Raw genomic sequence first — 13,332 nt, forward strand, 5'->3', positions numbered from 1 at the left:
GTGTAAAACAGCAATACCTCAGCCAAACTGTCCTGTAGACTTCTAAACTCCTGCAGCAGGTGTTCAAGCTGTTATAAAGAGAGAGAAACAAACTAGAAAACAGACCAATGTCCTTCTGAGTTAACAGCACATGATAAAATGATTTATCTTTGTACAGATGTAGATGTCATACCCTTTCACTCAAGTCAAACCTCTCTTTGTGAACCAAGGTTCTAACTTTTGAGTCCTTTGACAACACCAAAGAGTGTGGCAACTTAACTGAAAACTAGTGGTCAGTAGTTTGATGTGATGAGGTCGTCACTTAATAACAACAACAACAACAACAACAAAAAACAAAATTTTATTTACCCCAGAGTCTACAAAAAGCATTTGCAATGTAACACACAAATAATATGGGTACTGGATACCTGAAATAACCTTAGAGTTTAAAACGCAAGGCAACCAGTTTACAGAAACCAGTTTTTTTCTTGTCTTAATCCAGCATGCTTTTGGAATTGACACCCATATTGTCAACAACTTCTGCCAAATTTGACAAATGACTTGCTTGAGATGAATATTAATGTTCAAAGTTACCTGGTTATTGATGTACTTTTCTCTGCTGGATATTTTCTCGAGTGTTCTACTGATCTCATGATGAAGTTTGTCAAGATGTCCCTACAAAGATTTACATGCAAAATTAAACAGAATCCTTAGATTGCACATCTGAAACATGAATTGGTTAATGGAGCAATACAATGAGTTTTGATAGCTTTTGAAAAGCTAAGAAAGTCTTGAACTCACAGAAGAATGCTAGTCTTGCCATCTAAGTCTTGAATTAAGCAATCACTTACCCCAAATCATTATAAGAATTTCATCTACGTCATGAATGAAGCAAGGCTCTGCAGTTCCAGGGTTTTTGAGCAGATGGCTCAGGAAGTTCTAATTTCTTATGCTATCAGTTTCAAAAAAGTAGGCAGAAAATTCAGTTGAATTTACTTGGTAAAGCATGCAAATTTTGTGGTTCCCTGGCCACTGTTGTGTGGTTCCAGAAAATAACCATACCCCTCACCCCAGGAAAAGATTTTCCCCCTGCCCCTCTGGAAATCCAATTTAGCTAATCATACTTTCCTTTAAATTTTTGGCTGTTGAGGCTTCCCTACCCCACCCCCTCTAGAATTTCCAATCCCTTCTGTGGGGGAAGGGGGGAGGGTATGGATATTTCTTTAACTGGACGTTGCAGTGTTTCAAATAACTTCCAAAGGACAGGGAGGCAATGAAGCATTTTAAATATGGATCTCTTCAGATCTTACATTTTCCAATCTATTTGTTGTACCTTTGTTTCTGTCAGGGAAGACTTGATTCCTTCACTGTGTTGTTGCATCTGCTCATAATGTGTTCTCCAGTCCTAACAAGCATTGAAAACAACATTAGTATGTTTAGTATCAATAAAATTAGAGACTATTGTGGCTTGCCTAAGAAAACAGACATTTTGTTTGCAGTAATGTCCAGTTTACCTTGTTATCAGTTCTTATGTGAACTTTCAACAGTGGCAGAACTCTTTCAACTTCAAGTTTCCACTCAGCGGCATCTGTAGTTGATTCCATGACAGAGTCAGGCTTTGCAGAGTCAGCAATGTCCTACAGAAAGGAAGGAATGTTTCTTTGGTCAATGGAGAAATTAAGAATTACAAAATGACTTTATTCTAGGTATGACCCATTTTACTGTAACAAAGTGAATGGTTGCTTTAAATCAATCCGCTTTTGAACAACTGGACCCCAGTAGTATCACTAGATGAGTATGTCTAGTGTTCAGGGTGAGGGAAGTCCTTAAAAAAAACTGACCTTCATAATTTTATAAACTGTGAAGACTCAATATAAGTAATTGACACTTACATTCATCTGAGACTGTTGTTTCATTCCTGCAAGATCAAGGTAACTGTCATCTTCTTCAATTTCTTCCTCTGCTTCGTCCTGAGATATTCAAAATCAAATACTTACTGATCAGCATCTAACTTCTACTGTATTGTCAAGCAGGTACGTAAAGAAAATAAAATCATCAAATGGAAATCATTTTTTTGATGAACATATGCTGTGGGTTAGAATGAATCCAGGTTAAAATGATTTCAACCTAGGTTGATTTGTATTTTCCTTTGTTAAGGTTGGGTAATTTAAATCTGAAACAAAGGAAAAATATACAAATCAACCTAGGTTGAAATCATTTTAACCTGGGATTCATTTTAACCGACAACAAATACAGTTTCCCACAACTAGCATTTGTACAATTGTAAAACAGACTGTAAGGAGAATTTGTAGTTTGATTACCATCATTTCCTCCTCTACTTTGTTCAGTGTCAATTCAGCTTCATCATCTTCCATAGTTTCCTCTTCAAAGTCTTCCTGCGCATGTTGTGGCCTTGCAAAAAACAAAAACATAACGCCTATGAACAAGATAAAATCAAAAATAAAAAAAAATCCAATCACCCTCGCATGATTCCTGAAATCCAAAAACCTAACACATCATATTACATTTTTTGTCAAGTGAGTTGCTGCAAAAATTTCCTATGACAAGGTATTTTACAACACAGAGCAACTTACTTCTGCCATGCAAATGTCTTGGCCCTCAAAGCCTCATCAGCAAGTTTATCGATCACATAGCAAACCTATAAAGATAACTCAATTATTTATTGATTTTAATGGGGAAAGTCTGATATACTGGATATTCACCCTGGGGGGGGGGGGGCTCCCATATAAAAACAACAAGGAAGTAAATTGTACATTTCAGGGTTAATATCTATGGTTTGGTACTGTGTATGATGACCAACATTAGAGCTTTTCTTGACTGGTATATTCACAGGGTATAACCTACCCACAAAATGAGGTTAAGCTGCTTGTTTCAAAATTTAAGGCGCTGTTACACTAGGCAATTTTTCTTGCAACTTGTCTCACAATTAATTTTTGTTGTGATGCAAGTTGCACAAATTGTTGCCCTGAAAAAAAGGTCTTGCAATTTTTTGTTGCCACAATTGTTGTGAGAAGAAGAAGTCAGTTCCACTTTGTGCAACAGTGACTGACACAAAAACGTTAGGAGGCATGTTTGTGTCCGAGTGTCTTTTACTAGGCAACGATTCATGCAACTTGTGCCACAACAGCGCAACAAAATTGCGAGACAAGTTGCAACAAAAATTGCCTAGTGCAACAGTGTCTTACAGCTGTAACTGCTAGAATTTGCATTATTCTACCTGTTCTCCTGATCCTGTTTTTAACTTTGCTGGAGGAAAGTCTGCCGAGACCCCCTGGAATAAAACAACAAAAATTTATAAACATTTTGAAATACTATTATCAACAAGTCGTTTTATTGTAATTTACATCTGTCTTGTGAAGTACATAAGATAACCTATCCTATCAAAACTATTAAAATTCATAGATTGAACTATCTATGAACAATTTCATTAAACTGTACAAAACAATATTAATTTGACAGACTGAGAGAGTTTTCTTACCAATTTCTTCAACTCCTCCAAAATGTTTGATACAGTTGCATTGGGGTCATCATACTAAAATAAAATTAAAAAATTCAGAAGACAATTTAAAAATAACTGGGCATTGTTCACCTATGTAATATTATGAAAACTACTGTATAGATAAGTGGTGAAGGTAAAAGAGACAGGCGATCAGAAATTCCCCACTTTTATATCCTTTCTTGGTGGGCTGGTGTATAGTAAATTTGAGACTTTGTGAGACTGCCAACTCATTTGCAAGCCCAGGACTTTCTTAACCTTGCAAAAGAAATTAGGACTCTGAGAGATGGCATCATGCAAAAAAATTGAGACTAATGACCCAAGAAATTGTTGGTTCAAATTTGACAAGAAGTGTATTTTTTTGAAAGACTATTCACTCACACTCCCTGGGGATTCCTGCTTCTCCACACTTTTGTTAAATAATAAAAAAATTACAATGCAACTGGACTGGTTTTAATGCTTTCAATTTTTTACCCCTTTTCTCCATTTTGATGTCCCTTTAACAGTTGCTTATCTCCTAGTTCAAGCCTCTTTTTCTCCCAGCTAGGTACCACCCCCTCCCACACTTCTTTGTCCTATGCAACCACATAAATGTTGTGGTTTGACATGAAATGTTTTTGGCTTAAAAATTTTCAAACCAGCTTGATTTTTATTCCCTTTGTCTCAGATTGTGGTAGTGAATACTGGACATAGATAAAAATTAAACTGGTTTGAAAAATTTTAAGCAAAAAAATAAATTAATGAATTAATTAAACCACAACATAGAGCGTTTTTCAATTGCGTGTCGAAAGTAATTTCGCATTTGCTTTGGTTTTACATTTCTATGCTCTGTGATTGGTTAACAAAATTTGCGGCACTTTCTCAACCAATGGGAATCCAAACTAAAACCAATAATTGGTTAATTATTGTGTTTTGGTTGTAGGCGTTTTCCCGCACTTGATGCATTTTACATGTATTTGCTTTGAATTCTGATTGGCTCATTGTGTTGTTTACTTCTGCTGTGATTGGCCAGAGTAATTACTTTGGTTAAATTGGTTTTACGACACTCAGTTGGAAACCGCTCTATACCAGTTTCAAGTTTAACTACACACACCTCTTGTGGTTGCTCAAAGTTCCTTCCACAGCATGTAAGAAGCCAGGCAGATAAAGATGTGAAGGTAAAAAACTGCTCTCCTGGGTTGGTTGGCATAGCAAAGAAGTGTCTGACAACAAATGAAAAAGTAATTGTGAGCAATAAAGTTTAATTTCTCCTTCCCTTATTACTAAAGATATCTGTGACATGATAGTTATAATTTATATCACACATGATAGCATCGCTGTTAGCATATACTGTGAATTTGATATGAAGGTTGCTGGTTCAAGTCTGGTTTTGATCCACTCCCTTGTACTTCCCCTCTTCCACCAGCACTCTTTAGATTCATTTTCTGTTAGTTTTTCCAACATCTGAAGAAAAACGAAGCAGGCTGCCACCCTCCTTCTCTGCCAAAAATTCATCTAGGTGAAGTTTTGTGACTTACATGTAACACAGTGCCATGTTTACACTTGGCAGGTGTCTGACACTTCAGGCTCACAGTAAACTTGTCTCCTATCACGAGTTTCTTTGAGCCATTTGACCACCCACTTGATAGTTGATAATAGTTGATGGTAGTTTTGACTATCATCGACTATCATTGACTTAATCATGCATCGTTTTACCAGGGCTTTTATATGTAGTATGCCCACCAGTGAAGGTGAGGTAAGGGGGGGGGGGGAGGGGGGGAGGGTTGGGCTTACAACTGATATTATATGCTGTCTTACATTCTGCTGGGATCAGTAAAGTAGGAAGTGTCCTGTTTGGTGATAAAGAGACAGGTGGTAAGTGTATCACCCGGGGTCTCATGTACTAACGTTTACGTTTTTAACACCAATTTTCAGCATGCCTACTAGGAGTCCGGTCGTTTCGCTACAAAGTCGTTTCGCTACAAGTTGTTTCGCTGCAAATAGAAGTCGATTCGCTGCACATGTAAAGTGGTTTCGCTTCAGTGAAGTTGTTTCACTACAAAGTCGTTTCGCTACAGAATTAAACTTGAGTGTTCCCAAAGTTTTCGATCGATGGAATCATTTGTATTACCCAGTTTTCCCAAAGGTCAATAATGTTAGCTTTCGTATGTAACATGTAATATCTTCGGTGTAAATTTGGAGTATTCTATTGAACAAATTATCTCAAGCGGACTCATAGGTCCGTTACATCGAGTTACACGACATTATTGATCGTATTTGTATTTCTTGATCGAAGGGATAATATGCGCTTGAGTTGTAGTTGAAGTCCCACATGTATTTATAGTCTCGTTAGTCTTGATAAATAAACTAAACCAACATGAAATCGCCTTGTTCTACTACCAAACCGGAAACGAGAAGCGAAGGACTTTTAGAAAGTCTGGAGGTTTGGGTACGTACGTTTCAATTACAATTACAACGGGGGTTTGTGTTCGGTCAAGCCGTGTTATTATGAAAGGTTTGTTAAGCTAATATATACGTTATAGTATTTTGTAACGAAACGACCTCGAGTATCATGAGGTTGTAACGAATCGACTTAATATGTGCAGCGAATCGACTTATATTTGCAGCGAATCGACTTGAAGCGAAACGACTTTGTAGCGAAACGACCGTAAACCGCCTACTATTACGAATACTGAGCGTCTTAATGAATATTTTATGCAAAAAATATTCATTTCATTGCATAGATGAACTAATTCTTACCTTGACAAGGGTCTGAACCCCCATTGCTTGCAGAAATCCGTCTCGTAGTCAAGCAACTTCAGTTTTTCCAGAACTTCTTCCATAACTCCTACAGTCAACATATAGCCCATGGAAGCGTTATCCGCCCCAGCATCGGCGCCTCGGCGAGCTTCACCTTCCATTCTTTAAACTTCGTACTTCGATTACCCCAAAAGATGACTAAAACGACAATTTTTCGCAAAGAAAACTACATTACGGACGCTCTAGTTGCCATGTTATTTTTCGTCTCGAAGAAATTAACCTCGCTTTCATTTACCAAAGAGAGAGGGATGACAACGGAGGACTGGGTTCAGTTTGAGCCCGTGCGTCCTACAACTGACCTGTTTATTTTCAAGATGGCGGATGAAACTACGAAAAAAGTGAAAGAGTTAATGGCAAAGAAAGATGCAATTGAAAAAGAAATCAAGGAGTTCCAAGAGGTCTTAGACTCTGTAAGGCCCTTGTCATGAATATCGCGAAGTTTATGTTGTGTAAGGTTGTTCTAAGGGTCGAATGAAACTGAGTTTTTTTGCAACCTTTTTGCAGCAAAAGGGAGTTGGGATGCATGAAAAGTTGATAGACGAGGATAATTATCCTCGATCGGATGTGGATGTTTATGCCGTGCGAGTGGCAAGAAATCGGATAATCTGTAAGAAAATTATTTTCGTACATTTCTGTCAATTTTATATTGTCATTATTTTAATTAATTTTTTTTTGGAGACTGAATCTTGACGTGGTGATCTAATTTTTGCTGACTCATTCTTCTTTCTGCATTGTAATACTGAGGTTTACAAAATGACCATAAAGCTTTAATGAAGGAAATTGAAAAAGGTATTCATGAAATCCATGCACAAGCACGAGAAGAGAAAGAGAATCAAAAACAAAGCCACGAGGAGAAGACAGTGGAAGGTTTGTATAGCAGGTTTCCAAGATGCCTTTTATTTTTTTTAATTAAAATCTTATTTTTTATTTTCTTCTTTAACTGAGATGAGGCCAGATAAAGACCAAGTTGTATGATGTGAAGTTTTCATATGATAGGGTTTATACTTAGTCACACTTTGAAAAGATGCGAGAAACATACTACAAAATTAATGTAATGTTAAATTGAATGAAAAATAAAACACTGTCTATGCATATGGGAAATAAAGAATAGTTGGCGGAATCAACATTGGAAAAATGCGCAAAATTTTTTTTCAGGTATAGCGGGTTGGGGGGAGGGTGCTCACACTATCTAAACATGTTTCAGGTCTCCCTAGACTGCAAGCAGTCATACAGTACTTTTTTCCTCAGATCACGCAAGCAAAGTGAGCCCTCTTCATTCACTTTTCTTCTTTCCATAATTTTAAAATCACTTTGCGTGCATGATCTAAGGAAAAAGTACAATTGCTTACAGTCTAAGGTTTCCCTAATCTGTTTCTGACTGTAAAATAAAATAAAAGCAATAGCATCCATCTGTTATCTTGGTTTCAGGTAGTTCATCTAAATTAAAGGCCTTTCTTCGAGTTGATTCAGTAGCCGAAGGATCACCATCATCGCAAGCAGTAAGCATCTTCCCAACATCTAGTTTCTCCTTACAATAAGATTGCACTGTTAAGAAGACAGCTGATGAGATTACAGTAAATGATCAACTGTGACCTTTCACATGAAAACATATCCTAATGGTATCCATTCAAATGGAAAAATGCACGGCTAGTGAACAGACAATGAACGGTTCACTAAGCCATTTGAAATGGTTATGGTGAACAATTTTAAACAGATGAAGAGAACGGCTGCTGAATAATTTTAAGTGGATACAGTGACTGGGTGAACCGTTAAAAAAAAATTTCAAATGGCTTGGAAATAGTCTTAATTTACCACCAAACTCTAGAGATCAACATCTACACTGTCCTTACAACGTCAGTACATTATCAAGCAATTGGGTGAAAGCCGGTGATGGGACTAAAGAAAATCATCAATCAGGAACATTAATGTCATATTTGGATTGTTCATCTTCCATCCACATATGCATGTCCAACACTTTCGTTCAGTTTTGTCTGTTATCCTTCCCTTCCTTTTCTTGTTATCCTCGGTGAGAGATCCTGTTCTTGGTGTCCACATAGCCAATTAACATTTCTTGTAAAAAGAGGATGGAAGGAGAGAGTGGATGCCTTCAAACTATCCGAGGATCCAGTTAACAACTCTTTTATTATAATTTTTTTATTACTATTGTACTGTGCTTCTTAATTTTGCAGGGTTTAAAGGTTGGTGATCACATCTCAAAATTTGGCTCCATTACCAGTGACAACTTTAAAGACCTCCAAGATATTGCTTCTGTAGTACAACACAGCAAAGGGGTAAATATTAACAAGACTGTCCTGTGCTCTTCTTCTACATTCTGAACCATTCACAGCCTTGGAGACCTAGGGGGAGTTAGTGGGGTCAAAGGGATTTTTGTGGCTAAAGTTTACTTTGACCCCACTAACTCCCCCTGGGTCTCCGAGGATGAGCCATTCATAGTCCTTTAGATTTATTTTTAATTTTTTGTTCTCTTAGACCCCAGTGAGTGTTACCATTGAAAGAGAAGAAAGAACACAAATATTACCACTTATTCCAAACACATGGAGTGGAAGAGGACTTCTAGGGTAAACTATCTGACTCATACTTCATAAAATCAAGGCTTCCTTTGGGCCACCCCTTCCTCCCCCACTGCCATTAATCAACACTCCTTGAAAGACCTGCGATCACTTTTTGATGTTGCTACATGGTGTAGATGGCTGTGGGGGGGGGGGGGGGGGACACTCAAGGTTTTATCTGGAAAGGCTCCACCCTGAGGTCCAAACCTTTACCTTTTTTAAAATATCATTTTCGACCAAATAAGGAACCCTTGTATATACCTTTCTGAGAAAATGGTTTTCCTTTCACATAACTACAGTAGAAAACTGCATGTCTTTCAGTTGGTCTGTTCCAGATATTTTGAAAGGCCCTTGTAAATACCTAAATGACAGTTTTCTCTACCCTTTTCTATACTTCAGCTCGTGAAAGCTGTACCCTCTTACGTACGTCCAGCCTGAATAAGGTACCCCCTTCGGGTGGAGCCTAGTAATTGATCACTCAAATAAATATCTAGTTTCACTATAGGTACAAGGCAGATGTCACGGAGAACTTGTCTTTAATGTTCTCAGTAAAACACCCCAAACTTGCCCAGTTTAATGTGCATTAGTTACATATTTTGTATGCTAAATCTGGATCTATAGGTATTACCTTAAATGCCTGAAGGCTGAATTTCAAAGGATTCCATCACTAAATCGAAGAATTGTCGACCACAACAATGGCAAAAGTCCTAGTACATGTAATTAGCCTTAACATGTGAACAAGAAATTAAAGTTGCAGACATTTAACACGTGAAAACACAAAGCTGGGCAAAGTTGGAACATATTTTCTAATTTATTGGCCACAAATAGTGAAACATGTCCCTTTTGCGCAAGTGTCTTTATGAATTTTATTCTGACAAACAACCTTTTACATTTGATTGTTACATTTACATTGAAGCTACTACAGGTTCAGGGGTTTTATTAAGAGCCAGGCACTGGGGAAATTGACTGTCTGTGAACACTATTTTGCCTGACTGACTGGTATTATCATCATAAAAGAACATATCCAAGTTAACTATCCTGCCAGGACGCCCTAACCTCTCACTGGCCTGTTCAAAATCTTAATGAAACCCTACAGGTTGCAGCTTATATTTCTTCCTTTGGGACTTTTTACATTCTGTTATTGATAGCTTTATCAACCTCCATTTCCTCTTTTTCAGCTGCCACATTGTTCCAGTGAAATGAACAGTAAGATCCAAGGAAAACGCTGCTGTATCATAACAGAAAAGTTCACAAGATATACAGCATCAATAAGATAAATTATTATTCAACTCATTGACACACTGTCCAAGTATGGTTATGGCGAACTGAATATGTGTCGCCCGTAGTCAACAGATATCCTGCATTAGCATACCTCTGCGACCAACTATCGCGTAGTGCGCAATCTGATTGGCTACACAGGTGCCGTCTATCGATCAATAGACGGCAGTTTGTCAGAGCGCGCGCGCGATTTAGCATGCATCATTGCACAAATATATCAAAATTTATGAAATAAACAGATTTTTTTGCTTCATAGATTGATTACTGAGGTATACTAAAACAATTAAACGGCTCGCTCTCGGTTTCTATCGCCTTTGATAGTTGGCTCGGGGCGAACTATCAGCTGATAGAAACCTTGAGCTTGCCGTCTAATTGTTAAATAATAATTCATAAGTTTGTGTGTTGGGGAGAAAAATGACAAAATAAGATCGCCTCCAGCTTTTCTGCAAAGAAATTTTTTGTCATTGTATTGAATAATAAAACAATGTTATGCTGCTCAATCCTGTGGAATATCCCCTGATTTTAGCCACTCAGCGTACAGCCTCGTTGGCTACAAATGTACATGTAAGTATCAGGCAATATTCTGCATGATTTGGTCGTTTTGGTAGCTTCATACTATGTGCAGAAATTAACATCACTGGCTTAACATTGTCTGAATTAACTTGCTTTTCTAAGGCAACATTCAGAGCCTTTTAAACTAGATTTAGTAAAATAAAATTTAAAATGTGATCAAAACTGTTAAGTAACACTATTCTAGATTATTGTTATCATCATGATGGTGATTTAAGGCTTGCAACAGCTTCTTTTCATACCAAAGGTTAAACTTGCTGAGATGTATCTAGAGAGAAACCTCTGGATTTACGTCTCAGCAAATTAAACCCTTAGAATGGAATTCATATTCATCCTCAGAGATCTGACATTAGGCACATCACAAAAGACCACAAGAAGGATAAATAGGCACAACAAAATAACATGGAGTCTCCAGTAGCTCAGTGGTTAGAGCATCTGACTAGATCACTGAGGTTCGTGGGTTCAAATCCCATTGATCTGGAGGTCAGATTTTTTTTCGATTTTCCCACGATGCAAAAACTTATCATGATGTTAAATGTGACATTTTTACATAAATTCTAATTATTGCTAACTAAAGGCTTGTGAGAAAGTAACTATTTGAAACTACATTTCACTGGACAGTGAAACTTCACTGAAGATGAAGGTTTTTGTACTTACAGACTATATAATATGGGATTAAATAAGTGAAAGATATCATTTAAAAACCATTAAATGAGCTTTCCACGCAGTTACACTACAGCTTTCTAACACTATCCTCACCACACAATCTGATATTTACACATTCTCATAGTATGCCAGTGGGTTTTTTTTTATAATGTTGGGGTGGATTCTAGGAAAGGGGCACTTCCTAGGGGGATGTGGGGGGTATAATCTGTTAGAACCGATTTCATAGAAATGGTAGTAACAATAAGGTATTTCCTGAATTGTTAATTTCTCAGGTGGAGGCAGGGTTGCAGCCTCTCTTACTTTTCCTGTAGAATTTATTCTTACAGAAAAATGCCATAAAAATTAAGGCCCCCTTCACATGAGTACATTTATGTTCGTAATCACATACCCATCTGTCCAGATAAATACATATTGCTTTCACCCACCCACACAAAAATGCTAAAATGATTAAAAAACACTGAAAACCTTTAATGAACGTGCTTAGAAAAACCACCACTTTGGATTTTGCCTTGTATTTAGACTGTCTGTTTCTTACAGTGATGACAATTTTTGCAAAAATATGCTTTTCGTACTTACTACATGAAATGTTTTGTCAAATTAATCAGATAACCATTTTGGAAATCATTTTCAAACATATGCATTTACAATAAAGATTTCTTCATTTTTTGCATGTGGGTTGAAGGCTTACACGTAAAATTTACATGTAAGCTACATTTAATGTAGAGTAAAATATGTGTTTATGAATGTAAATGTGTGGACAGAACCCAAAACATTTTTACAAGACTTTTAATTCCATGTACAAGTATAAAAATTGCTTGAAGCTCTGAAAACGTTTTCACATGTAAAATAAGGTTACAAACAAATTATCTCAGCTAAGTTATTTACATAAATTTTTCGAAAACGAATGTCCATTTTTTTAAGCTGGTACATTGTAACAAGACATTTTTTCATTACACTTAACTAACTGCCTGTTTAGAAACATACAATAATTTATTGCAACTTTACCCTTCTGTTTTGAACACCTCAGCTTAAATAAGTTTAAAAATGAATAAAAGCAAAGCCAAGTAAAATGAGTACACATTTTGGTTAAATAATAAAATTAAATTACTAATAATAATTGAAGGATTTGGTTGAAAACTATGCAAAGTGGAAATTTGGCTGTGAAATCCAAATGATTCCAAATCGGTTCTGGCATTTGGCATACAGATGGTTATCATGTAAGAATAATAGTTCCAAAATGATTTTTCTGACACCTCATCATATAACTTTTCTGTTGCTTCCAGTAATTTGTTAATAATAATTAGCTGAGGTTAGGAAAAAGTCAGGCTAATTGATCCACCCTAACCTCAAGATATGAAAAGAGACAAAACTTTGTTTCCTAACAGCTAATGAATCTGTTTGCCAAATTAGAGCTAATTTGAAGCAATTTGGATTTCACTGTCAAAGCTCTATTTTACATGTAGCATAGTTCTTAACTGAGTCCTTTATTATGTTCTTTGAAAGTAAAAAAGTGTTTGATTTAAAGAGAACTTCCACTCATAAAAGATGTTGATGTAAAATTGTTGGAAATAGTGTCTAAATTTTCAAGCTTAGTTTAAAAAAGTATTGATAGCATTTTAGCATTCTAAAAATAGGATATGATTATTCGGACCCATTGTCGTGCTTAAATGTCCTGTGCGCTGCCATTTTGGATTTTATGATGTCACACAAAGTTGACACTATTGTCAGGAAGCAGAAGTGTTGAATAATTTTGGCAATCATTAGCCTGTGAACAGCAGACGTATTTCCGGTCGTACGACGTTATTTTTTGGAGGTACAACCGGAAATACGTCTGCTGTTCGCAGGCTAGGCAACCATATGACATCAAGGAATCTGAAATGGCAGCGCACAGAAAATTTAAAAGCAAAAATAGGCAATAATAACATCCAACTTTTTAGAACTTTAAAGTGCTAT

General features: G+C 36.7%; 2 protein-coding genes and 1 long non-coding RNA gene across 4 annotated transcripts in view; 1 reads left to right on the forward strand and 2 right to left on the reverse strand.

Moving 5' to 3' along the window:
* Positions 1-6,507, reverse strand: part of LOC146452022 (intraflagellar transport protein 57 homolog) — an 11,529-nt gene extending 5,022 nt beyond the window's left edge. The window contains exons 1-11 of the mRNA XM_085098266.1: positions 6,236-6,507; positions 4,590-4,698; positions 3,479-3,532; positions 3,218-3,271; positions 2,574-2,638; positions 2,301-2,391; positions 1,872-1,949; positions 1,494-1,616; positions 1,313-1,384; positions 574-654; positions 18-68 (exon numbers count right to left, since the gene is read on the reverse strand). Coding sequence (XP_084954392.1) covers positions 18-68; positions 574-654; positions 1,313-1,384; positions 1,494-1,616; positions 1,872-1,949; positions 2,301-2,391; positions 2,574-2,638; positions 3,218-3,271; positions 3,479-3,532; positions 4,590-4,698; positions 6,236-6,396 — 939 coding nt within the window. The 5' untranslated portion in view covers positions 6,397-6,507. The remainder of the gene's footprint in view (positions 1-17; positions 69-573; positions 655-1,312; positions 1,385-1,493; positions 1,617-1,871; positions 1,950-2,300; positions 2,392-2,573; positions 2,639-3,217; positions 3,272-3,478; positions 3,533-4,589; positions 4,699-6,235) is intronic.
* Positions 6,508-6,565: 58 nt separating this feature from the next.
* LOC146452024 (26S proteasome non-ATPase regulatory subunit 9-like) lies at positions 6,566-10,860 on the forward strand. Of its 2 annotated transcripts, none has more exons than XM_085098271.1 (7): positions 6,566-6,705; positions 6,800-6,902; positions 7,040-7,162; positions 7,724-7,794; positions 8,485-8,586; positions 8,786-8,874; positions 10,044-10,860. In XM_085098271.1, the coding sequence occupies exons 1-7, from the start codon at positions 6,610-6,612 to the stop codon at positions 10,066-10,068; spliced, it is 609 nt and encodes a 202-aa protein (XP_084954397.1). In that variant the 5' UTR covers positions 6,566-6,609; the 3' UTR covers positions 10,069-10,860. The 2 variants fall into 2 exon arrangements, with proteins under 2 accessions (XP_084954397.1, XP_084954398.1); XM_085098272.1 differs by having other exon boundaries at positions 6,609-6,693.
* LOC146452025 (uncharacterized) lies at positions 10,743-12,074 on the reverse strand. Its single transcript, XR_014859847.1, has 2 exons — positions 12,025-12,074; positions 10,743-11,560 (listed from the first exon to the last, which is right to left on the reverse strand). It is a non-coding gene; the product is annotated as an uncharacterized LOC146452025 (long non-coding RNA).
* Positions 12,075-13,332: the final 1,258 nt, after the last annotated feature.

The sequence above is a fragment of the Pavona decussata genome, unplaced genomic scaffold (genome assembly GCF_977016875.1).
Source record: "Pavona decussata unplaced genomic scaffold, jaPavDecu1.1 SCAFFOLD_381, whole genome shotgun sequence".
Taxonomy (NCBI): domain Eukaryota; kingdom Metazoa; phylum Cnidaria; class Anthozoa; order Scleractinia; family Agariciidae; genus Pavona; species Pavona decussata.

Bases quoted from the DNA above. Each gene is read 5' to 3' on its own strand.
- LOC146452024 (XM_085098271.1), top strand. From the start codon at position 6,610: ATGGCGGATGAAACTACGAAAAAAGTGAAAGAGTTAATGGCAAAGAAA. The intron at 7,795-8,484 runs GTAAGCATCTTC...TTAATTTTGCAG, and splicing joins GATCACCATCATCGCAAGCA to GGTTTAAAGGTTGGTGATCA. The intron at 8,587-8,785 runs GTAAATATTAAC...TTGTTCTCTTAG, and splicing joins TAGTACAACACAGCAAAGGG to ACCCCAGTGAGTGTTACCAT.